The 26,206-nt window shown below is 36.6% G+C and overlaps 1 protein-coding gene across 4 annotated transcripts in view; it reads left to right on the top strand.

Annotated features, from left to right (window-relative positions):
- Nucleotides 1-26,206, top strand: part of DPYD (dihydropyrimidine dehydrogenase) — a 327,599-nt gene that overhangs the window by 217,855 nt on the left and 83,538 nt on the right. For all 4 annotated transcript variants that reach the window (XM_052666446.1, XM_052666449.1, XM_052666448.1 and 1 more), the window contains 4 exons: nucleotides 5,154-5,222; nucleotides 8,911-8,994; nucleotides 23,310-23,430; nucleotides 24,330-24,449. In XM_052666446.1, the coding sequence (XP_052522406.1) occupies nucleotides 5,154-5,222; nucleotides 8,911-8,994; nucleotides 23,310-23,430; nucleotides 24,330-24,449 (394 nt within the window). The remainder of the gene's footprint in view (nucleotides 1-5,153; nucleotides 5,223-8,910; nucleotides 8,995-23,309; nucleotides 23,431-24,329; nucleotides 24,450-26,206) is intronic.

Genomic DNA, 26,206 nt, shown 5'->3' with positions numbered 1-26,206 from the left:
TTAAGCATGTTTGTGCAGTATGGAATGTTTACTGAAGTAATCCTCTGTCTTGTGAGGTATATATTAGAAACGTTCTGTATATTCTCTGGTTGGGTGAGCTCATGGATGATTATTTCATCAACCAGTGGCCATTTGGAAAAGCGGCAGACTGCTTCAAGTGGCAGATGAATTAAGCTCTAAAAATCTCTGCTGGCAAAAATGTGGCATAGCTGCAACTTCTGATGCTGAGCTAGAGTGGGAGTCAGGGCAATGAAGCTGTTAAAGGGTCTGGAATACAAGTCTTTTGAGGAGCAGCTGAGGAAACTGGGGTTGTTTAGTCTGGAGAAGAGGGGGCTCAGGAGTGACCTTATAATTCTCTACAACTATATGAAAGGAGGTTGCATCGAGGTGGAGGTTGGCTTCTTTTTCTGAGTAACTAGAGATAGGATGAGAGGTCATGACCTTAAGTTGTGCCAGTGGAGATTCATGTTGGATATTAGAAGACATTTTTCTCTGGAAAAGTGGTGATGGAATGAGTTCAGGGAGGTGGTGGTCACCATACCCGGAGGTTTTTAAGAAAAGGGTAGATGTGGCACTGAGGGACATGGTTTAGAGCAGTCACAGACATGAGTTGATGTTTGGGCTAGATGATGATCTTAGTGGTTGTTACAACCGTAATGACTCTATAGTTCTGCAAAGACAGACTAGCAGTATGAGTCTCAGTGAGGTGGAAAATCTCTCCCAACCCCTAAAGTCCTGGAATGCTGGGGGATAGATCAGAGTTTGGCCTAGGTTTCATTTGTTCATTTTAGTATACAAATACAAACTACAAAAAAAAAAAAAAAAGGAAAAAAAGAATATTTTTCAGCAGCAAGAATATTTTCCAGTTAGATATTTGCAGCGTTGTTTATTGTTTCACTGAAACAGCTAAAGAATGCTCAGTCAACTGTTTTTTGTTAACTTATGACCAAGGTTCTGGCGCATACCTACGCATGTGCTGGACCTTCAGGAAAGGCTGCAAATGCGCCAACTTGTTGCTGTGCATGGATGAGGGAGGATGTGGGTCAGAGATGAGGGCGCATATCCTCATTCAGACAGGAGGGATTTTAATGGTTTGACATAGTAGTTCAGCTACCAAGAGCAACTCCTGTCCTAATTTGCTGGTGTAGCTGTAGATATCCTTTCCTCTGGTGAGTGATGAATTAAATATTTTATTTTTGCTATTGTTTCAGACAGTGTATGTTCAGTGCTTAGCTTCTTCCCAGTAAATACTTCCTCCTGGGGAATTCTGGTTAAGAACACTCAGGTTTGTTCAGACAGAGCAGGTCATGTGGCAAGGCTGTGCTGTGGTATGTAGGAATCAGAAAAATGTCTTGAAAGGAAGATTGCTATCTTTCCATCTGACCAAATCACAAATAGCTTCTGAAGTTTAGATCAATCAAGAATAATTCTGTGGTTATTTGAAATCTGAGTCTTCATGTAGCCTTCAGTCTGAGCACTTATCTTGTTTCACATCTTTCTCTCCCAAACAGGTAGCCGTCACAAAACTAATCCTTCTGCCTTCTTCAAAACTCCTGTTGATTTTACAGCTTTCAGGGGAAAAATCTCTTAATGAAAGTGCTCAGAATCTGTTTCAGCAAGGACTGTGAACATCAAAAACAAAATCCTGGGGATTTTGCAAGTGTTTGAGTAATAGGAATGAGGCACCAATTGAAGCCAGCAGCAGTGTAAAAATGGATCACATGCACACACTTGATGCTCAAACCTGGTGTATCAGTGAGAAGCAGAAATGCTGAGGGTGTCTGAGCTCCCTTAAGTGTAGGTAGATCATGCACAAGCCGGGAAAAATGGTTTAGAAACAGCTGTGGGCCTTTAGGAACAGCTAAGAGCCCATGTTAGAAGGCATGAGGATAGAGGATCATGTTTTCTTAAATTTACAGGAATTGCCAGAGTTCTCACTTAAATCCAACCCCCTGAGAGTTTTTCAGACTCTGAGTGTCCTGAAACTCTTTTATTCCCTACAGAGCAGTACAAGGACAAATGGTAATTGTCTGCCTAGAGTTCTGCTGTTTTCTGGCTTTAAATAGATGTTCTCAAGATCAACTGATCAAAAGTGGGCCCAGTTATTTTTTCTCTCCTGCCTTTTGTTTTTGAAACCTCTTGCAGTGAATTGGGTGTGTTATGGAAGAAAGATCATTTGAAAACATATGTAACGGTGAATCTCATCTTTTTTTTTTTTTAAATGCTATTGCATTAATATGAGACATCTATATTGAGATAATGGAAAAGAAAAACATTCACAATGGAAATAGATTCTAGTTTAAGCTTTCAGGGGGATTATTATAAACGGAGAAAAAGTAATTTAAATACTGTGGAAAGTACCTTGTTGGTGTCCTTTTAAGTGGAATAGCTACTAATGTGTGGGTTACAGGATTGTGTGAAATGTAGCTTTTTACTATGTGCTTAACTACAGTATATTGCTATCATAATCATGTCTAAATGGTACATTATATACCTTCCCCTTTCCATCTCTTTCCCTCCACCAAAAATTTTATTTTTTAGATCTTCCCTCAGTAATAAATTCCCTTCCAGAGAATAAGTTCAGATGTCACAAGCGTCTATCTGTCCCTTTACAGATATTAGGAGGCACTGCCCGTTACTTGTATAGTGATGACCATCTCTCTGATTGGGTGGGCACAGGGCAGTGTGGCAGTGTCTCTGCACTGTGGCTCAATAGCTGTTTGGGTGAGGAGAACAAGCGAGATCTGGAGTAAGGAATGGGCCAGGGATCCCACTGTGCTTCAGTAGTGCACAGTTTTACAGCAGCCCTCATTCAAGCAATGACAAAGCTGCAATTTAGTCATTTCATTTACCATTCACCGCAATTCAGTGGCAGAACTGGAAGATCTGTCAGAGTCCCCTTTTGTAAGGCAGGAAGGCATTGTTCCGCCTTGCAGTATTGGTTCAAACAACTGCACATAAACTCGGATCAGTATTGCCACTGCAGATCTGGCAAGAGAAGGCTGTGCTGCCTGGGGACCTCCTGCACAGAGCCATGCATTGGTGGGCTGTGGAATACTGGCTCCAGGGGTTCCAATGTGGTACATGGCTTGTCAGGCAGGGATGCTTTTGAAAAGCTGTTAAAAAAAAATCAACTGAAATGTGATACATTTTATTACATTCAAATAAGGCCACTGATTTTTATCATTTCCTATTGTTACTTGCCTTGCACTTCTTTTTGTAAATAATAAGAGATCATATTCTGTTTTTTCCTTCTTAAATGCCTGAATAAGATTTATGAGTAGGTTCTGACCTCAGACATTACAGGCAGTGCCCCTATATGTCCACATATAATTTGCTGTTTTATTTTAGTTGTGGGGTTTTTTTGTTTTTTTTTTTTTTTTTTTTTCAAATGAAAAGGCTGTAGAGGCATTTGAGGGAAGAACAGCCACTTGAGGAAGGACAGCTTGTTAATGCGGGGTGCTCCACCTAGGAATTGAGTTCAATTTCAAGATATGAGAACACCAGGGAAAAAAAAAAAGAGAGAATAAAATTCTTACCATATTTAAATTTCTGTTAATTCCCTCTGAGCTCATAGTTTTCATGTGAACGTACACAGTAGAAATGTATTGTTTGCTTTCATTTATTTTTGTTGTAAACCACTGCTTCTGTCAAAAGTATCTACTTAATCTTCAACGTGAATGCTAAAACTAATCAATATTAATTAGACATGTCTTAATTAATGGCTCTTTGAAACAACACAGATCTTGTTCCCTCCTCTTTTGTACACTCCCAGCAGAATTTTCAAATTTCATTAATTACACTTGGCATAACCCAACTCAGCTACTTGTGAATACAGTCAGTCACCTTTGTCTTACAACTTTCCCTGCTGAAAAATTTGGTATATACTAAAGCTCAATTTTGTAGATTTCTGATATACTTTGGATTATGTCTGCAATCTGTGAAGATCCTTATCATGTTGTCAGTGTCTGAGTTGTTTTGGTTGTTTTTTTTTTTGGCTTTATTTAATGCATAAGAAGTGTGAATTTGACAAGATATACTTTCTAGCTAACTTCCAGATAGTGCATATTTTAACTCTAAAATTCTCATAGGCCCTTTCGTAAACTGGTTTTTCACAATGATTTGTGGTTTTGAAATTATTAGAATTTTTTAAAAGAAATTTGTGTTTATCTCTGAGTACTCAAATTATTTCAAATAATAATAATATAAAGTAATAGAGAGCAAATTCTGTTTCATAAACTTTACCTACAGAGCTATCCGCAATACACAACAGTGTTGTACATAAGAGACAATATTTTCTTCTGTCAAAAAAAAAAAAAAAGCTGTGAATCTAACCTACATGCAAATCTTTCATACATAGGAAAGAATGTGGCCAAATTTTTTCTCTCTTTTCTCATTTCTGGCAGTTTCTTTGAACTCAGAGTGATCCACCAAAAAACTTTAACCTCAGCAAAGGTATTACAATAAGCCATGGTTACAAACAGCAGCTGGACCTGGAAGGTGCTGTGTGCAGTGGGGTGGTAGGGCAACATACAGAAATTGTCCTTGGGGAACTGAAACCATGAAACCTGGGAACCCCTTTTGTTTAAAACTCAAAGTTTCCTGCCGCTCTCTTGGCCCTTCCAGATTTTCCCTACTTCCTCAAAGTCTCATCCCGTTTTCATTTACACCAAATACTGCCAGCTGCCTGTCACAGTGCTCAACTTGCATAGCAAGGGATTTCAGGGCTGCTTTTGGTGTGTCCATATTTCCTGAATTCAGCTGGAATATTGGGTCATTTGTTGTCACTTCAGACAATAAGCTCTCAACGCTTACATCTTACTCATTTCTGAAAAGCCCTAACTACTTCTTGTCTATTATAAATAGTAAATAGCTTAATTGCTCTTACCTCACAAGTGAGTAGGCTCGACACTTTTTCTCTAGGACTGCCTTTGTTTGATTTGTCGGGTTCTATGTGCTCAAGAGAATGTAACTTCCTGTGCATTTTCTAATTGTCAGTGAAATAAATGTAGAGCTCTATTTCATTATACTTGCTAGTGTATGCAGCTAGCAGTTTCTACATGCAGGTAGTTAATGTTCAGAATTACGCTGAAGTATGGTGTTAAAGAATCTGATAGCACTGCTGAAAATTATTGCCTTTATATTCTTTCTAGATCCTGATTGCCAGCATCATGTGCAGCTATAGAAAGGACGACTGGACTGAACTTTCAAAAATGGCTGAGGTAATGGTTTCCTAAATGTGTTGTTCCATCTATCTTTCTTTATTCTCCTTAAAAACAAGAACTATAACATGGAATTTGTGAAGAAAAAGAAAAAAAGATTCAAAGTGAAAAATGAGAATTTAAAGCACATCCATTATAATTTGTTTATTCTGTGTTTTCATTAAAATGATGGAAATGTAAATTTAAAGTAAATCTATTCCATAAAAATGGTCCCTTGGATTTTTAAGCTGTACCTGGAAAGCCTTTAGTCTTTGAATCTATATACTTTTTATTTGCATTTTAAGCAAACTGTATATTATGACGGATGCCATGATAAAATTTAATTCTACCTTTGAGAGCCTAACTTGATCTTACCTTGCCTACAGGCACACTAGTTTGACAGCACCAAAAGAAATTTTGAATATAAAACTCTTGAATATTTAAAGTATAAAAGGCTCATTTAATGCTATTCTAGTTTTAATACAGACTTTCAAAAATGATAGCAGAGAAAGCCAACATACATAATAGCAGCCTGCATTCTTCCTATAATATAAATCCAATCTTACAGAAAGAGACTGTGCATCAGAAATCTTGATTCAGTTTGAAGGAAAAAACCCTACTTAAAATCATGTACTTGTGTCCATAGGGAATAGTGTAAGAAATATTTGATTAACGCAGTAATACTTTCATTCAGAAAGATGTCAATATCTGAATGTACCACAGTGTTCTTGTTTTTAGGTGAAACAGATTTTTCCTTATAGATTAAACTATCTAGTGGAAATAAAAACATGGTTTAAGGTGGAAAAAAAGAATGAAGATCTAACACACTGGGTAAAGAAAAAAATGTGTTTTGTTTGTTTGTTTGCTTTTTTTTAATTTATTGATAGTATTAGCAGAAATCTATATGTTTTGTAAGTATTAGACAAGAGATGCTCCAAAAGTAATGCCTCCTATGTTATTATGTTGGCCTACAATGGCAGAGTATGATGTTGGTGGTATGGCAATAGATGCTGAACCTTCTTGCCAATATTCTGTTGCATTTTGTTGATGTGTAGCAAATGGCAGCAGAGGGGCAGTCTGTCAAAATGGCATCTGATGTGTATGACCCAAAGTTATACCCTTGAATTTTTCCATGTAGAAGAGCCATTGACATGCTTCAACATTTGCTGAATGTTTATGAAGACTAAACAGTGGATGTGAGTGCAGTGAGTGGTGTATTTCAGCAGTGGTGACAGTCACGAAAGACAAGCCACCTTCTGAACAGCCACACACAGCTGTCACACCACAAAATGAACTGCTCATCCACATGAACTTGCGGATTACAAACACGGAACTATGTAGATCTGAATATCAGCTTCAATGTGTTAGAAACTATGACAACACTGGAATATCACAAAGTCTGCACTAGGTGGATCGCACCAGTGCTCATGCAGGACCAGAAAGAACACAGTCTGTAAGTTTACCAGAGCCATTTGAACCAATATGACTCTTAAGGTGATGGTTTCCTGCGTTGCATCATTACTAGTGATGAGACATGGTGTCACCACTATAACCTGGAAGGTGAATGGGGAATGTGAATTCCCCACTGAAGAAAAAGTTCAAGATGCAGCCCTCAGTGGGTAAAGTGATGTGCACTGTCTTTCGGGATAGGAAAGGGAGTGATCCTTCTGGATTTCCTGGAACACAGACAACCCATCAACTCTGATTGCTACATCATGACACTGACTGAACTGAAGGCTCAAACTTCCACAGCCAGGCCAGTAAGGAAGATGACCATTTTTTTGCAACATGATAAGGCCAGGCCCTATACAAGTTTGAAGACGATGGAGCACGTTGCCAATCTTGACTGGACTGTCCTGCCACACCCACCAAACAGTCAGGATTTGGTACTGCCTTCTTCCATTTGTTTGGGCCATTGAATGATGGACTGCATGAGCAACATTTTCCTCGCAGCAGCACCATCATAGCAGCTGTGAAACAATGGGTCACCTCTGCTGTTAGATTTTTATGGGCCTGACGTGTAGGCTCTTGTTTATCACTGGTGAAAATGCACCAATAAAGGTGGTGATTATGCAGAAAACAGCATTATGTCACTTAGAATTTGCTCTATTAAATAGTGTTAATTGTGATCTTTGTATCTTTTGTAGTTTCCATAGAAATACATAGGAGGCATTACTTTCAGAGAGACCTATATGTTTATAATACTTATTACAAGAGTGGGACATTTGATTTTTTTTTTGCTTCCATGTAGCTGAACATGTACATTTGGACATCATTTCTTCTTTACTCAGTGTATGAAACCCTCATACGGCTATTTGGGAAGACACTTCACTGTTGTCTGGGTGTTTTAAACCTATGAGGGAAAAAATCACTTCGGGGACTTAGGGAAGTGAAATTAAACATTATAATTAAGTGCCTTGGTGATCTTCAACGGTAGTCCATATTATACCTGTATTTACCCAATTGACCATGAAATCTTTTGTGGGATATGTGCTTGACACGAGCCCCGGCGCTTTTAAGCTGACTAAGATGAATTGTGCCTCTTTCTCTTCTGCCCTCCAGTTTTAAGACAAATATTTTCATCTGTTTGTATTTATGCTGCCCCTTTTAGGAAAAAAAGAAATTATTCAAGTGCACACAATGACATGCACCATATGTAGAATACCTTTCTGCTGCAAGGCTGCTGATTGCCCCCACTCCACAGAAGGCACTGGGTACTTCACAGTTTTGAAAGGGCAGCATGTTTTATCACATGCCTGAGGCCTTGTGGAGGAGGCGATGCTGAGGCTGTCCCAGTGGGAGCCTCCTCGACTCAGCAGGATCCTGGGGACCATGACCTGCTTACACAGTCGTCCTGTCACCATGCTGCCATTGGGCCTGCAGGGTGGCCTGGCCTGCTGGGCAGCCAGGCAGGAAAGGACCTCAGGTACGTTCTGGCTGCTCCTGTGATTCCTTACGCTGGGCACTCTTAGGCCATGGCCATGCAGCAGGCAGAAGTTCAATAAGCAACAACAAAATGCAAATGCAAAGCAAAATGCCAGCTACAGCCATTCAGAACATAAGCAGAGAGCTCTATAGCTCAGGCCCATGCAATTCAGCGAAGTGTGTTTGTGTGCTACCAGTGTACCCCACAGCTTTTTTTCCCTTTTATTTTAGGTAATAGAGGATGGTAAGAGAAATTAGCATACAGGCACTTTTCCCAATAATCTTGCTCGACTTCAGAAACAAAAATATTTAATAACAAAACGTATGGCACAGTGCAGTCATCTGAACAAAATCTAGAAAAAAAATGCATTAAAGCAGAAAGGGGAAATTTATTCCTCAACCCCAGCTCTTCAGAGCTGCCATTCCCTGTGTCACTGACTCCCGAACCTTGCCCTTACTGCTGGAATAAGGCACTGTGAGTATATTTCGTTTTTAGCATTATGCAGAACAAATGGTGATGTCATTTACATTATTTTCACTTTAGTTTCCTTTGTATTTTTGGGAAGCCATATGAATGTCTGAAAATTTTCCCTGTAATTGCCAACATATTTCTTTTTCAGTCTATCACAACAGCTTTCTCTCTCTCTCTTTTTATCTTAAGGAGAATAATCAAATATATGAATAAATATATTTAACATTAGAAATAAATGCCACAGGAAAGAGTAGATTACTCAAAGTTAATTTTGTTGTTTGTGTTTTTTTTTTTCTTTTGCATGTTGCATAGGCTGCTGGTGCAGATGCACTGGAGTTAAATCTATCATGTCCTCATGGTATGGGGGAGAGAGGCATGGGCCTGGCCTGTGGGCAGGTAGGTTGCAACAGCAATCTCTTTTGTGTCTCTTCAGCAGTTCTACACCAACACATTGCAAGTCATACTTCAGGGGAAGACACAAGCAGCAGATTACTAGCATGAGATTTTTAGGTTGAATGTGTTTAAATATTTTGCACTAAAAAAAAAAAAAAAAAAAAAAAAAAAGCTGAGAATATAAACAATGCTTAGTTTTGCTCAGAACAAAAATGCATAATGTATTTGACAGAAAACAATATAAAAACAAGTAATTTCCAGAAAGTGCCTGGACAGAATTTGTTGGTTTCATTGCAGAGCTCTGTAGATATCTTTGAGATCACAACCTGCTGCAAACTGCCTATATCAATAATGATTTTGAAGGACATGAGATATACAGGCATTTCATTTTATAATGTTTTGCTTTTGAACCTAAATGTACTCTTGAATCACAGAGCATACATTCTGGTAGTGCCATCTACAGTTAACTTTGTCTTTTTTATTAGCCTGCATTGTATAACCTATAGATTTGATGGATGTGTACAATTTAGATTGGGATTATCCATATCACACGTTTCTGTCATGCAGAAACATGATATACAGTTTTTCAATACATCCTATAATTCCATTTAGGAGCATACATGTTATTTTGCCTGCGAAAAGAAAACAAACATGCTCCAAAGTCTGTTCCCATATTCCTTTCTTTTTCTAATTTTCAGATGTTTGCATGTTTTGCCCATAGTTTGAAATTTGTTTTGGTTCAGAAACATGCTCAGAAGTGAACTTGGAAATTCTCTTAAAAATCTTGGTTCACGTAGGATACCTGGAGAGATTTTCTGGAGTTTGGTCATTAAATTTTCACAAGTCTGAAGTCTGTTTACCTTTGCATGCATTCCAAAGGGTAATAACGAGTTTGTGTATTTGAGCATTTGTTTGGCTTGACTTGAATTTTGAGAACTCAATTTCCCATCTTGCTACATTTTGAGATGAGGAAAGAAAGAGAAGGGAAACGAAGATTGGAAATCGCGATTGCATGTGCTAAAATCAACATATACTATTCAGTTCATCAAATTGTGCTAGTAGACATCTTAATTCATCCTCACTTCCTCAGCTAAACATAAAACTTGAATGGTATGGTTGGATAACTAAACCATTAACTTTGTAAAACTATTAGCAGGAAGACAGTAGGAGCTGTAATCATTCCAAAGCAGCAGCATGCACACTTTAGCTGAAGCTTTATCCTAACAGTAGTGACAGACACAGTGCATGGAGCTAATTTATTATTTTTGTTATCAAAATGATGCCAATCAATTCCATGCTATAGATCATTGTATTTAATGAAAGTAATATGGATGCTTGTCATTGCCAGTGGTTATTTTCCAAAGTTATGATTAAAAACAGGAGAGAAGCAAATTATAAAAGCCCTCCAGGACCACACTAGTAAAATAGTAACAGTTATTAATTCTTTTTCAAAAGCTTGTTTAACAACAAACAGCTGTAGTGGTCATTTTTATAAATTTATGAAGCAATTCCCACCCTTCACTCTGCACTGCATAACCCAGTAGTTTGGATTGTCTCAACATGAGATTGCAGTACTGTTCACTAGAAGGCTGCACTTATCCAGAGAGTGTCCTGAAAATTTACATGGATGCAGAAATAGGCTCATTTCAAGCATGGGGACTTTTTTCTTTTTTTTAATTTTTCTTTCTCTCTCTCTTTTTTTTTTTTCTTTTTTTTCTTTTTTTTCCCCTTTTTGGCATGCGCTATTTCTTGCTTTCACTGGCTAGAGTAATATATGCATGTGAAGTTGCTTGAATATGTAGTCAGTAGGGAGCTGTCTGACTACATGAGTTTTTACATATCTTTCAGCTATTGTAAAATCAGAGAACCAAATGCAAAATCTGAGCATTCAGGGCTATCATGTGGATTTGTGGCTCTCCTTGGAGGACATCAGATCCAAAGCAAGAAGATTACATTATATATATATATATATATATATGTATGTGTGTGTGTGTGTGTGTTTGTATAACAATATTTCTTTCCCATACAATATAGATATTCGTTTGAATGCTTAATACACACTACCTCAAATATATTAATGTTGTTTCAGATGTCTCACTAAAAATGAGAGTTTAGAGATGAATCTATCTCTTTAGATAAATAACTGAATAAAAGTGATCCTTTGAGGGCCAAATACGGAGGTTCTTCCACTAAATTGGCTAAAATAAACTTAAATGTAGTTTATCAAAGCAAAGGATGAGGATAGACCAGATAAAATAATGATGAATGCTGGGATGAATGGTAGCCCTTGTGGGTCTACCCAGTGTGGAGGTCCTGTAGGACCCCAGTATAGATGCCAAAGTGCTTGGAACCATTTTGGCTCCATGCGTAATTTTTTTTTGTCCCTTGAGCTGAAGTCAAATAGGTCATATAAAGGTAATGTGTGGGGCAAAGGGCTCAGATATATTCTGAACACTAAAAAAAACAAACATGAGATATCTAGAAATTAGGGTGTGAGATTTTGAGAGATAGAGTGGATTTCAAGTAGAGCAGATTCTCTTAAAATATTCCACATCTTCATAGGAAAATTTCTAAGGTATTTGGTCCATTTTTATGCCGAAGCACATTAAAATCCTCAGGAAACTACAGAAATTACTCAGTTAAGAATAATGACAGAAAAACATGCATGCATATTTTTACTATTTCTAATTTCTAAAATGTTCTTCTTTCTTTTTCTTTTTCTTTCTGGATTTTTTTTATTTGTTTTTTTTTTTTTCTTTTCTTTTCTTTTTTTTCCTAAAGGTAAAGGAAAGGTTAATTATACTGTCTACTTTTTCTCCTCATTTCAATTCCTGTGGTGTGCCTAAGGGGAACATAGAAATCTGGGAACATTGGATTTGGTTTTTTGTTATCTACTCTCAAACACTTCCGCTGTTTATACCCACTGTAAATTTTAAAAAATTCAGACATATCAAAATAATATATAAAAAGAATTGGTGCTAAGGATGGTTGTTCTTTATACTGAATTACAGTTCTCAGGTTTTATTTGATTTTAATTCCAAGTCATTAGTGCAGACGCTCTGGCGCCTAAGCAGCACCGCTAGCCAGAGGGTAATATTAAGAGGCATCTGTATCGCTGCCAATAAGTTACTTAAAGCTGGTTCTGTATAAAATGTCAATTATATTTACTAATGCTCATTAATGATAATAAAGTCAAGGTTTGTGTTCTTTCATAACAATCTGCAACTGTATAGAAGTTTGATATCACTAAAAATTGTAACAGAATTTCCATCATTAGCCTGAAGAACACCAAGACAAGGATTTTCTGTGCATCAAATAACGTTATGTGTTTAATAGTAAACCTGAAGATAATATGGTGAACAGCAGATTATTAAAAAAAAGACAGCATAATTTATTACTGAAGTAACTGTAGCAGAAAATTATAAAAATAATAAATCAATTGAATGCCTCAGAAGGTAGCACTCACATTACAGTGTCTAACTTTTGAGGTGCTCTATTTGTGATGTGCTTTTTGCCTCATGTAAAGATTTCAATTTTTTTCTTTTACTAATCTTAAGAAGTGGCATTAAACATTCAGGACCATTACTGTGATGTGAAATCTACAAATTTCAATGCTTGACTTTTTGGTTTTGGTCCAAAAGTCAACTGTTCCCTCCAGCTGTTCTGGTAAGAATGAATAAATAGTTGAATTAAGTCAATAACCTCGGTTTTATTTTGCATTCCTGCTAAGTTTTGTGTTGTTCTTTGCCGTACAGATGAAACCCCAGGCTTAGTATTTGCATTGTGCATATAGGTAGAATCTCAAGAAAATTGACTGGGACAAGTGATACATAAATACTTTGAAAATATCAGTAAGTCTCTGTAGCCAAACGGAGAGTGAAAAACAACATGGTGAAAAAGAGCAGAACAGCCTGCAGCTACTGGAAAGGCAGTAACAAAGCTGCCAGATGAGTAGCTATGAAGTAGGCAAGGTGTACAGCAGATGATATAGCAAGGAACAAATTGCAGCCCGAATGTTTCAGATTGGGCATCAGGAAAAAATTCACCCAGGAGGCAATCCAGCACTGCTGTATGCTGCCCGGCAGGGTTGTGTAACCACCATCTCTGGAATTTTCAGGGCTTAGAGTAAAGCTGTAGCTAACCTCATCTGTTGTTGGCATTGTTCTCACTCAGTACAGAGCTAGGTCTAGCTGACCTCCACAAGTCATTTCAAACCAACATTTCTGTGTTTCTGTGGCTTCACTCTACAGAATTTCTGTCAAAAGGTATTGCATTGTTTTATCAGAGACAGCGACCTATTTGTGGATAAGGGGAGGCACAAATACTTGTTCACTGGGGTGAGATCTTCAGTATGAAGTAGAGATCTCAAGTTGAGCACATTAGTTGCATTTCCGAAGCAGACAGGAACTTTCCATACTTTTTAAAAAAAGACAATCAAATATCTAAGCCTAAGTACAAGAACAGAGATTTTTTTATGCCATGAACAGATATTTTAAAAACTGATAACATCCTGGCTGATAAATATTTCTCATTAATTAGTCATACAATCTAACTTCTAATATATAAAATATCTGCCTATCTCAGCATTAAAACTATAGGTTAGAGAGACTGTTTGGTTTCCTTATTTTATATTGAAGGAGACATATATTTCTCTTGTGAGCACTGAAATACAGATCCTGGTTAGTTAACTATTCAGATCACATGTAAAATGAGCTTGCTTCGTAGATCTTTTCTTACCTTTATTTTTGTTTTACTTAAACTCTGCTTGCTACAGGCTCTGCTGCTGTGTTTGTGTTTATTGCCTGCAATTAGGATGCAAGTTTCATAAAAGCCCACATTGCCTCTTTCAGAAGAAGTCTGTAAAAAACAAAAAGCAAAGAAAACAAAAACAAGAAACAAAAAACAAACAAACAAACAAAAAAAAGAGTAACAAAAGCCCTGGTTACTCTGGAAAGATGAAAACTAGCTGCATGGAACAATTAGATTTGCTCTGCTGTACCTTGGAAATAGGAAAGATGAGGCTGTTTCTTAATTGAAGTGCACAGCATAGCATGATAATTCGCTGTTGCTCTGACAGCAAGGAGCTTGAAGTATTTTAAATAAATGATGCCCCAAACAGAATTTGATTATATCTGCGTTCATGTGGCATTCTAGTATCACCCTACAATAATATGCTGGTTAAGTATAATTCATTGACTCCTGCAGGCAGAATTAGTTCCTCCTCTTTTGTATCAGTTACTGCAATAAATTAATGCAAAGTACAGCAGGGTGGTGTTGTGCTGTGCTGTAACAGCAGTGATAGCATTCTCCCCCCCAAAATCCCATGTAACTGAACTGTGGTTACTGTTGATGATTGTGATGAGGTTTCAGGCTTTATATTGTTCTCCAGCATTGGCTGCTCTCCTCATTTTTAGGTTTTAAGAGAATAAAGCATAACTGCCTTTATGTCTTTCAGTCCACTCTGTTTCTTTGGGGCACCTTTTAGCCAAGTGACCTGTTTCAGTCAAATCTCTCACAGACTAAACTGTTTCAAAGATGCTGCATTTCTATAAGTTTCATAAAACTAGGCAGCTGAGCAGAGAAGAAGAGTTGTCTGCTGCCTTAACTGATGGCTATGAGCATAGGAAAGCTCGGTCAGACGCAGGAGGTGAGATCTCCAGGTGCAGACTCAGACTGAGGATTTTGTAGCTGAGGTGCTGACGGTGCTGCTCATTTGTCACTGCAGGCAGAGGTGATGGCGTGCGCTGCTTCTCCCTGAGCTGTTCACCAGTCCTGCACTTTGGTCAGAGAGCAAAGGGCCACCCAGCCCAAGTGATCTTCTGCAGCAAAGTGCTAACAGGCCCAAGGAGGCCCTGGTGCACTGCAGGGACAAAGTGTTTGGCATCATGTCGCTGAGGGGATGGGGGGCATGTGAGGAGAAAGGCTGCTGCCGGCTCCCTCTTTCAACTCATGCATGTTTTTTCTCAAGCCAGAAGGTGTGTTTTGTGGGCTGATTATCAAGAGAAAGAGCTTCCTGACTGTGTGGTCACTGCTGGTTGGTGAGCTCAGCCACCTCTCTTGGGACCTGTCTTCCATTCCCTTCCTATTGGTCTCGTGGGATCCAGGGGCGAGGAAATGTCGCGGTTTAAATGGATTTCTTCCACGTCTTTAGTTCCATATGTCCTTTTAGTGCTCGTGTGTTCTGCTTTTTTGCAGCTCATAAAAGGAGACAATGCTTAATAATGAATTATGGCTGTTAATTGCTATTTTGTCTTAAGACTTCTGTTTTTCATACACTTGAGAAGAAATGAATTAAGTTGCATAGTTTAATAACTTCATCATCAGAAAACCATTCTGTATTTTACATTGCTGTTTGACAACATTTAATCCACCCCTATTACTTTGAAAAAATTTTAATTGAATTTCTCAAAACTCAAAATAGAAAATAAAAATGAGATTATAGACTGGGAAGAAATGTTAACAGCACTCCACCTTACTGCAGTGTTTTAAAGACATGGTGTGGGTGTTGAAAAAATTTGCGTATTTTTTATGTGCAATGATTTTTGTTTGCATATGGAAAGCATTCTCTATAGAATCAGTTTTCTTAGAAAATGCAAAAATTATTCTATTTTCTTGAAATTCATGAAGATATGATGGTAAGTTGGGGATAACCTTATTTTCAGTCTCACTGTGATGGAAGCATTTCAGCTGAAGTTCACATTATGGATAACAAGTGTCAAAAAGAAGGTCAGTTCCTCCAAAATATAAGTGAGCTACTACTCTTTTTAAAAGAAATAAAAAAGATTTGGGCTGTTTTAATGGCACTTCAGTGGCCTAACTATGACAGAATATATTGTTGGTGCTTTCCAGAAAGAAGGAAAAGCATGATTTTCTTAAAAAACAAATGGCAACCTGTACTTATTCATGCAGTTGTGTTTTCATGCACTGAGAAAGTTTCAGAAAAGGGAAATACAGAAAATTCAGGTCTGTGGTCTACAACCATTAAGTGTTTGTCTTTTTACTGATCCTGTCGGCTGCTTTGCCTTTGGATCCGTGTTTGCTACATAACATGCTGCATTTGTTCCTAGCATGTCCAGTACACAGGAAAAGAAAAGATCAGCAGTAAATACCTATCTGCAAATAAAACAAAGCAGTTTCAGATTGTTCATCTTGGTGCACGATAAAAGTTAACTACACTGTGCATGTTAATAGCTTTTCCTTCTATGCTCAAAGTTTTATGCTACCATTTGATAAAAGTAATTAACAAAGTCTCTTCCCTGCCTACAGGGAAGATTTTCAGGATTAGATTCATACTTGAAAAATTTTGCCTCACCTTCTAGTAAAATTAGGGCACTAGAGGGCTTGCTATTTACAGCAGATCAAATCTGAATTAGAGCCCATATGACTATTATTTTAAAACTTGGTGGGAAATCCTCAGAATATAGTTTTTTTGTTTTTGTTTTGTTTTTTGTTTTTTCAAGTTTCTGTTTTTTTCTGCCTCTTTGCTATAGAAGAGGGACAAAGAGCTTACCAAGATGACCACAGGCAAAACCTGCTTGTAGCTGCAGCACTTGCACATTCAAGCTATATGCTTTCCTTTGAAATTTTTTTGCCTGTGATGTAAACCTTATCAGACCTTTATGCTTTCTAGAAGGTAAACTCTGCGTGAACTAAGGAAGTGAAATATTGTCAAATCATTCTGTGTACTGCTTTTTACAGTGATACGAGAAAAAATATTTTGATTGCTAGAAACTACCAAGATAAAATATTTTGTCAAGGATATAAAAGCATTTGTACATATTAATCAACACCACCACTGTTGATAAATAAATCTTCCTGGTTAGTATCTCTGAGATGCTTATTAAAGGTAAGTATGCTGTTTCACATATTTCATTGAAGGTTTAGACACAGTTGGTATCGGAACAAAATCTGATTTGAATTGGCAGTCTGTGTTTGACCCTTTCAGGCCAACAATTATTAACCTCTATTCTGACAACCAAGAAAAATAATGGTTATGTCCGAGTCCTGTTATGTTGCATTAAAATCAATAGCTGTAAATAGTGATTCCTACAGTTTTAGCTGACCTATCTCAATTAGATATACCTATAGCATTTCTTAAGCCTTGTAGTTTGTTTTAAAAGTAGATTCTTTTTAACAATGTTGTTTCTTCTGGTTGTTTAGATTACGTTTTTAATGTACAAAAAAAAAAAAAAAAAAAAAAAAGAAATTTTGAATGAAGAAAAATGTTATGGTTCAACCAGCCACTTAAAAATAAGACTCAGTTTTCAAAATAAATTCGGTTGTCTTTCTCTCAATGGTGGGGAGAAAGCAAAAAAGCTTTCACATGATATGAAAAAGAGAATAATTGCAAAGCTGACTAAATAGAGACAGCCACAAACCTTTCCAGTCTCACTTGTTTTTGATCTTGACATCCCTCTTATCATTTCTCCACCCCCAGTACAAGCCTATGTTCTGTACCGGTCAATCAAAAATTTCCAGCTCATTTTTGACCTTGTCTTCATGTTGGTTATCTTCACAGTCCTTAAGAAAAGGACTGCGAAAGAAGTGTGGGAGTACCATCCTGTTAATAAGGAATCCAAAGTGGATCTCCCACACAGTCCTTTGATAAATGTATTTTTGAGTTTGGATACTGACCTATGTTAATACTGGATGCTATTACATGAAATACGTTAAACACTTATACATACAGTTTTCTGTGGGTGGGTTTGGAGTGTTTTTCCTTAACATACTGTTAAGCATTGTTCATTGGTATATATCTAGCAGTGTACTAAAAGAAGGAAATGCCGTAACAATTTATTGTGCCTATTTTTTTCATCTGGGATAGAGAGAGGTGATCAAAGGCTGTTTGTTACTATGCTTTTAACATCTTTTAAACCTTCTAATTGAAGAGCTGGAGAACTAACAAATGGTGACTGTGATGCCAAATGAGGGCAAGAAAGAACAGGATGGAAATCTGCTGAAGTTGGAGCTTATTTTGAAATTCAGATTCTATGAAAACATTTTGTTAGCCTTTTAAGATTGATTTGGCTAGCTGTTTTCTATTTACATGCACCAAATTTCTTTTCAAATTTTTGAAGTAGCCTAATTATGAGAAATACAGTAGTGTCTCTGTAGTATCACTGGCTTTTCTCAGTACCTGCTCTGCTATCTCTGCTAGTGTAGACTTGGTTTCAGAGCTTTGACTTCTCTGCTCAGCCATGACCAAAGCCTGGACCTAATCTTGAGTGACTTGATTTTGTTCAGTGGCACACTGGTACGACTGGAAAAAAAAGGAGAATCTACATTAGGCTCTCTCAAGTGGAACTTGTAGTGACTGATCTGAAGAGAAGCTGCTGAAATCACAGTGCCATGCTTGCAGCTCCACTTTAAAGTAATGAAGTCCTAGCATGTAACAACAAAGCTAAGAGGGAGGGCTTTTTCAGTTCATATAGTATAAAAGAGAAAATAAATAGTTTTTGAATAAAGTCATGAGGTTATTGCTTAGAAGTGTGCATAGTTAAAAGCAAATACAAATTAAGAGGCTTTAATAAATACGTAGTATACAAAGATAGATAAAGCATATAATAAATAATATGAATGAATTTAAGTTTAAGCTATAGAAATAAAATTAAATAGAAATAAATATGAACACAAATGGAGTCTGTATGTGGTTTCCAAATGGTGATGTTTTTGCATAAATGAAATTTTTGTAACGAAAAGAGAGAACGTAAGCTGAGAAACCTAAGAAGAATTTTCTAAGCTATATTTCTACATTTTAGTTCACCATATTTTCTAAGCAAATATATGCTTATTTCATTAGCATTACAAGCTTATTCATAGAAGCCACATGATATCTCTTCAGTTTAAAGATATAATAGATTTGTTGGCTTTATTCATATCATAGAAAGAACCCACAGTAAGTGAAAATATATATATGTAAATGCATACGTTTACCTAGCAGACTTCTCTTAGAGTATTTCTTAAAGGAAAAAAAGCATTTTAAAAAAGATACTAGGATATTCAGAAATGTCTCCTTTGCTGATTGATTGCAGTTCTGTATTTAAGTCAGTTCTATGAGGGCAATGTTGGGCATCTCAGAAGATAATGGAGAAAAGCAATCTTTGCTCCATATAATGTGCAAAAGAGTGAGAATAATATGGAAAAAGATGGTTGTTAAAGATTCTAACTTGAAATGCTTTAAGCTGAAATTCCCACACTTTAATTTTTCCTTCATATTTGAAGGAATGACAAAACAGTAATTCTTCGCATATGAAGAGTGTTGAGATTTATTTATTTGTTTGTTTACTTATTTATTGCTTCCTAATTTTTTTCTAGCTCCATTTTTGATCTGGAAAAGAAATACGTGGTAGACATAAAAAAAAAAAAAAAAAAAAAAAAAAAAGCATATCAGCTTATCCTATGGCCTTGATATATAGGATATATGATCTCTGTAAAAAGTTTTTCTCCAGATCTACATCTTTAGTTTATGGAGTGAATTGAATGGATAAGGAATCTGTAGGAATTGTCGTTACTCCCTCATTAAAGCTGCTGCAAATGTATCTCACCAACACCTGCTCACACTGCAGACTGTGGGAGGTAGTGCCACTGTAACGTTGATAAGGAAAATCTAGCATGGCCTCTAAGAAAATCTACATGGTAGCTGCAGATGACAGAGACTTTTCTCCTTCCTTCTTTTTGAGAGAGTGCATGTTAGACCTAGTGGGCTCTCAAACAGAACTTGAGTTGATAACGGATTTAACCCATCCTTTTCAATCTATTGTTGAATGAAATAGTGAGAATTATACATAATTCAAATTTAAAAGCCCAATGTTGCAAATTCTTACTCAAAATCATTTTGTGTCATCATTCCTGAACATAAAAGCTTTTTTCCATGTCCTGTAGCAATCCATACTATTTTGGAAAACGTTTCTACTGTGGTGTACAAGTGTCACATCACAAAAAATTCCTCCAATGGAAATAGGTGTATGAGGAATACAGGATTTATTTTCTGGAGAACCACTACAGAAGGAAAGTCTGTCACCACAAGACTGCACTGAGGAGGGATACTCGCCACCTCACTTGACTATCAACCACATATAAGAAACCCATATCAACTTTATGGTATTTAAATTAATTCAAAGGCAAGATGAATCCTCTGCAATTTAGAATTAGTACAGCCAGACATTTCTGTTGTAATCTCTTCATAGTTTCATTTATTTCCATGAAATACGTGGCGGGGTTACATACTGTCTGCATAGCATTTTCATGTTCGTTGTTAAATATTCAGGATGTATCTGCCTTAGGGACAGTAGGATGTGGGATTCATCTCATTACCAATGCCAAATGTAATCAGAAGGCAACTTGCCGCTTTAATTTTTTGAGTACTTATAGGTATTGTTGTAGTTAAAGTTATCACGTGATCATTTAGATAAAAAAGGGGACTAGTTGTTTTTCCTCTAGTATATCTACCCATTGGCAATGAGTAGTTAGGATTAAAAGCTCCTTTTAGCCCAAGGCTATAATGAATATTCAGGAAAAAATGAATCTGTACTGCTGTTTGGGGAAGTAAAAAGACAACCTCTGTAACATTAAAATCTCCTGTGCCTTTGGAATAAACAAGCAATATTTGATTAAGAACAGGAAGACAGAAAACACAGTGATGTTCATCTCATATCAAAAGAGACTACATATGACATTAAATTACCAACAGATTCCTGTAGATACAGTGCATGAATCAGTATTATGTCTTAGCTGACAGTAACTTCATAAAGTTTCATTTAGATGGTTAAAAAACAAACAAAAATAAAGATGCAGCAGGTAAATTAAGGGTGGTAGCAGTAGATGTTCAAGTCCATCAAAGTATTTGGTCATTCCGGATTAACACAAGCAGCAAAACTGTGGTACAAATTCTATATCAATTGCACTGCATAATCATTAATAACAAAACTTAAAAACCTAAATATTTGTAATAGAAGCGTTAAAAAATGGACTAGCTTAAGCAGAATAATGTTTTAGTTGATTGCAGATTTGCAAATGAAAATGCTCAATTGTTTTTACAGCTAACAGCTGCAGATATAGCTGATTTTACGTATCAAGCCATTTAGAAAATGCTTCTTAACTTTGTAGGCTTCAGAAATCACTTTTATCATGATAAAAGTTACAGGCATTGTCATAAAGTTGAATTGGAGTAAAAAAAAAAAAAAAAAAGAAGTATTTATAGTTATTTATATTGCATTTGCAGTGACATAAGTATTTTTAGGGGAGATTTTTGTAGCATAATTTATGTGCCTCAGGGTCCATTTCCTTACAAGTTATATTCTCATCCTTTGAATGTTTTATAAATCCAGTCTCTGCTAAGAATGACTTTAAATGGACTTTGTAAATTGGCCTGAATCAGCAAAATATGTAAGTAAATTTAAGTCTGTACATGACCGCTTTAAAACTAGTGATTGGTATCAGGTTATTTACCTTGTTAATTTTGCACCTGAGTTTAAAACTGTACTGAATATGATAAAAATAAAAATTCTTAGAAAAGTTAGAACTGCATTTCAAATTGGGATAATTTTTTAGTCAATGATTGCACTTAGAAGTAAATTCTGTCTTTTTGATCAATTATATCTTTCTCAAAAGCTGTCTTCTAGTGTGAACTCTACAAATCCCTCTCTATCCAAAGATAAACTCTTAAGGACTGGCTAAACTGTCTTAGGTAGAGTGGAAAAAGGGCTAATGTGAACTGAAGAGGTCTGTTAATGAGTTATTGTTGAATGCAGATTAAAATAACTAAAATTTTAAAGTGTTAATGTGTGTTGGAATAAGATTTTATATGACAGCACTACAGCCATCATGAAGTCAGCATAAGGAGTTATGCAGTGTCAACATCATTGTGGGGTTTTCTGAGGAGAATTATTTACATAAGGAGTATACAATTCACATCTTCTAGAGGGTCTCTCATTTCTGCATTGAGCCTCAAGAAATCTTAAAAGAGAAATTAAAGTCAAAGATGCAACTACTTTCATACTGCCAGTGCAGTGTTCATCTATATTTCATCGAAGCTCATGAGTAGGGAGATGACCATTTCTATTGGAATGGCTCTGCTAAGTCTCAAGATTTTACTATTCACATCCAGCACTGTGTACTCTCTTGGAATGCAGCCTGTATGTTATGTTTGCATTTTACTGCTGATGTGGAATGACAAAAACAGCAAGAGAACGTTACCTGTGTGTTCACTAAACTGAAAAGATTCTTGATCTGCACTGGATTGTTTTAAGCTAAACTTCATTTAGCTTTATCCCATTTTCATAACAATGCAGCTTTCTGAATTTTTACAATATCCAAATGGGAGAGAATTTTTCTTTTATGACAGACCTAATTATCTGTGAGAGTGATAAAGATTTAGCAAATGTAAATAATTGCTGCAATACCAATTAACCTACCCACAGGTTATACTTGTAGTAAATCTTGTAACAGTTCTTTTTCTTGAATCAGGTTGTGCATCATGTTCTACATGCTTTAGTGCTGCAAATTTTAAGATATTTGTTGAAAAAACATTAAAAGGCAACAGGGGAGAAAAAAAAAAGTGAAAAACAAAAAACAGCAGCACACACCCTAATGATATTGGAGAATAATGGAGCCAGAATGTGTGCCAAAATCACAGTGTCACTTTCACTGTGGTGTTTTCATTGCAGAGGATAGCAGAGGATAGATTACTGTCTGCATGGTACCCATAAGTGAATCAAATGCCTGGAAGTCATAAAAAGCAAACAACTGATTTTGATTTTGTGCTCTAAAAGAGCAGATTTTGATCTTTCATTTACATTTTGGATGTCCCGAGTTAGTCTGCCTGGTCAGAAAAGAGTCCAGAAATGCTGAATTGCATTCTGATAGCCTTTCAACCTTGACTCATCCTTATTGTTCTGATCAAGGCACAATCAGCCAATACTCAGAATTGCATTATTTGACATGATTGTGATTATTTTCATCTCACCTTACATAAAGTAAGCCATTAAAGTTGAATAGTAATATTTAAAATATATGGATAAGGACACTCTCTTTCTCTCCAAAATATATTGTTCCCAACTCTGGCAAGGGAACATTTTGTGTTATTGTTGTCTTGTGCAAAAAAGCAAACTTTCTTTCATGGGCTAACCTTTCTGTAATGAATATGCAGTTACTAGATGTGTCTTAAATAAGCTAACTAGTGAGATGATGTTTCGTCCCGACGTGTAATTTCAGAAAATCACAGTACAGCCACTTATAGCAGTGTTTTCTATTGCCTTGATATACCTTTTGTTCATATTACTTTTAATTATGTTCTATATTTATCTGACCTATTTGAACAGGATCCAGAGCTGGTGCGGAACATCTGTCGCTGGGTTAGACAAGCTGTTCAGATTCCTTTCTTTGCCAAGCTGACCCCAAATGTCACTGATATTGTGAATATTGCAATGGCTGCACAGGAAGGTAACTGACTCCACTGCACAAGCTGTGCAGATTTACTAATCTGCTGGATATGGAGAGGACATGGGAGACTTGCAGAAATAATAACAGATAACAATTAAATATGAAAACAATTTATTTGACGTTTAGATGAATGCTGTGATCAAATGTTTCTTAATTTTGTTCATGTTTTATTATAGAATACAGCGATATATAAAGAGAATTATATTAGATTAGCATTAAAACATAATTTTGTTTGCTCACTCATATTTCTATTATTGTTTTCATATGTGTTTACCACACCACTGAACTTTCCCTTATTTTTATGTTTAGTAGTAAAAATAGTGTGTCCTGAGAAATGAGACGCAACATTTGAGGGTATATACATTTTTTTCCTTCCTTACAGCTTAAAATACAGCAGGGTAGGAAATTAATTTAAAAGTAGGTTTATTAATCCATCTCTTAGAAACAGTCATTCTTTATCTGTTGAGTATTTCTCACAGTAAGAACCTAGAATAAGGGCTGCCTGGTCAATAAATAGCTGCTGTTGGCAGCTTGGAGGGGGTGCCCTCAGTGTTGGGGTACCTTCCAGTCTCAAACAGCCACTGTAGTAGATTCCAGCTCACACAGCTGAACTGAAGAGATCTGCCTGTCTACCCCTATTTCCTTGGTGCAGTCTTGTAACCTTAACACATCTTTCAACTGATGCAGCCTGCTGAAAAGCTAACGTTAAATTTGTCAGCCCTGGACTGGTTTTAAGGACACTTCTGCACATCCCTGTACAGTTTGTTGCTTTCTGTCTTCAGCTGTTTATTTGAAATTCTAGTTATTTTACAGTTTCACCATCTTTCTGTTGTATTTTTTTCCTCTCTTGTTCTTATACTCATTATTTAACAAAAAGTGACTGACCTTCTCTTTCACAGGTGGCGCAGATGGTGTTACAGCCACCAACACAGTGTCAGGACTGATGGGACTGAAAGCAGACGGCACACCTTGGCCAGCAGTTGGTGCAGGACTGAGGACCACATATGGTGGCGTGTCAGGTAGGTGTTGCCCTTTTTGATGCATACTGCTTCCTTGGAGGCTTTCAGAACATCAGGAGGTCCTTGTAGTGGGCTAGAATATCATGTCTGCAGTCGCACCGAGTCCTTAAAGCTCACTGCTGGTCAATGTTTCTAATAGTCATGACAGATGGAACAGATTAAGTGTGAAGGCTCTTGTGTTGCCCTTTCCTTAATGGTAAAAACGCTGCATCAGAATACTGTGATAGGGTCACTGGAGAGGGAGCAAAATCTCTTCTCTTGTGACCCTTGCTTTTCCTCAAATTTTTCATTCTGTCACAATTGTCAAGCCCCGCGTTAGACAGAGGCTAATGAAAGGGCATTGTAGGAGGAAATATCAACAATCCAAATGCAGTGTATATTTCATAGCCCGAACTCTGGCTTATCCTCCTGCCTTCCCACTGAATGCACCTCTTCAAAGTAGATTATTTCATCCTCTTCCTACTGTGGGAAAAATGATATATCGTATTAGGCAAATATATGCATTTTCTGTAGTTTATTCCTTGAAATATATATTCAGAACTTGCATAGACTGTACTTCCAAATCTGCTTCACAGTTTAATTTTAAAACCAGCAACAAAACTCTTACACTCCAGTTCAGTGCTTTTGCACACTAATGAATTAATCTATTGACCCTATGCACTCTGTTGCTGTGACAACATGAACTTGGCCCTGCAAAGACAATACTGTGAACTTCTTGACTTCACTGGTATGGAGATTAGTCTCCTTGGTGATAGAGGTAGCAGTAAATAAATGTAACAGAAGTAATAGTGTCCTCATGATTGTCAAACACTATTTTATCAGGCCCGCCTCTCACTGCACCCCAAAAACATAATCAGAAAAAATCAAACAGGCAAAAAAAAGGCTTTATTTTATGCAACTGATGTTATCCTTGGAGAACCATAAGAAATGCAGCAAAAGACACCGTTTAAACAAACTTTAATTCAGACAAGTATGTTCATTGTAAAATTGCTTTATTGCCTTAGATAACTGCATGGAATTTGGAATTTTTTAGAGAACACTAAAAGGCAAGAGACAGATAACAATCAGAAAAAAAAATGTTATACCTATTGCATAATGATTATTTCACAGTGACAGTCCAATAAGATGTTATAATTTTAATATTATGCAAAATGGGAGGAAAAGGGGAACAAGGAAAGAATGGCTACAGCCCATTTCAATTTCTCTAGCCTGCCATGTTGACAGGAAAAGAATAAAGGAGGTCACAGTGGGTGCTGTGCATTAAAAATTAATAAAAGCACTATTGCAGTAGTATTTTATATAAGTAAGACCATTCACATTTTCTCATTTAAGTTGCAATTTCTGAATAATTCTTCCAACCATAAGTCTGTCTAATAAAATCTATAAGATGGCTGCCGTATGAAATGTGTGTCTCATGTCACGAATTTAAAACATGCATGTAGTGTAAGTTATAGTGGTACCTGGATGCTCAGCATTTCCATGTTTTGTAATTCTGTTATAAATGAGACTCAAGGAAAAGTTCTCCATTTCTTTTATTTATATAATGTGTGGGTGCTTGTATGTAAGTATAGAAATATATTTTTCTTCCTGAAGTTTTGCACATATCAAAGGAAATAGAAGGTGACTTTCTGGAATGCACTATTACCTATGATGCAAATCTGATGCATATTTAAAAAATATGAAAAACATTGGAAGTGCTGTTTTCAAAGAGTGCACAGTTGCAGACAAATAAATAAAGGATTCTTGCTGGTTCTTAC

This window comes from Tympanuchus pallidicinctus, unplaced genomic scaffold, assembly GCF_026119805.1.
Source record: "Tympanuchus pallidicinctus isolate F22 unplaced genomic scaffold, pur_lepc_1.0 scaffold7, whole genome shotgun sequence".
NCBI lineage: Eukaryota > Metazoa > Chordata > Aves > Galliformes > Phasianidae > Tympanuchus > Tympanuchus pallidicinctus.
Note: the sequence above shows the minus strand (reverse complement) of the source record. Positions and strands in the feature narration are given on the sequence as shown.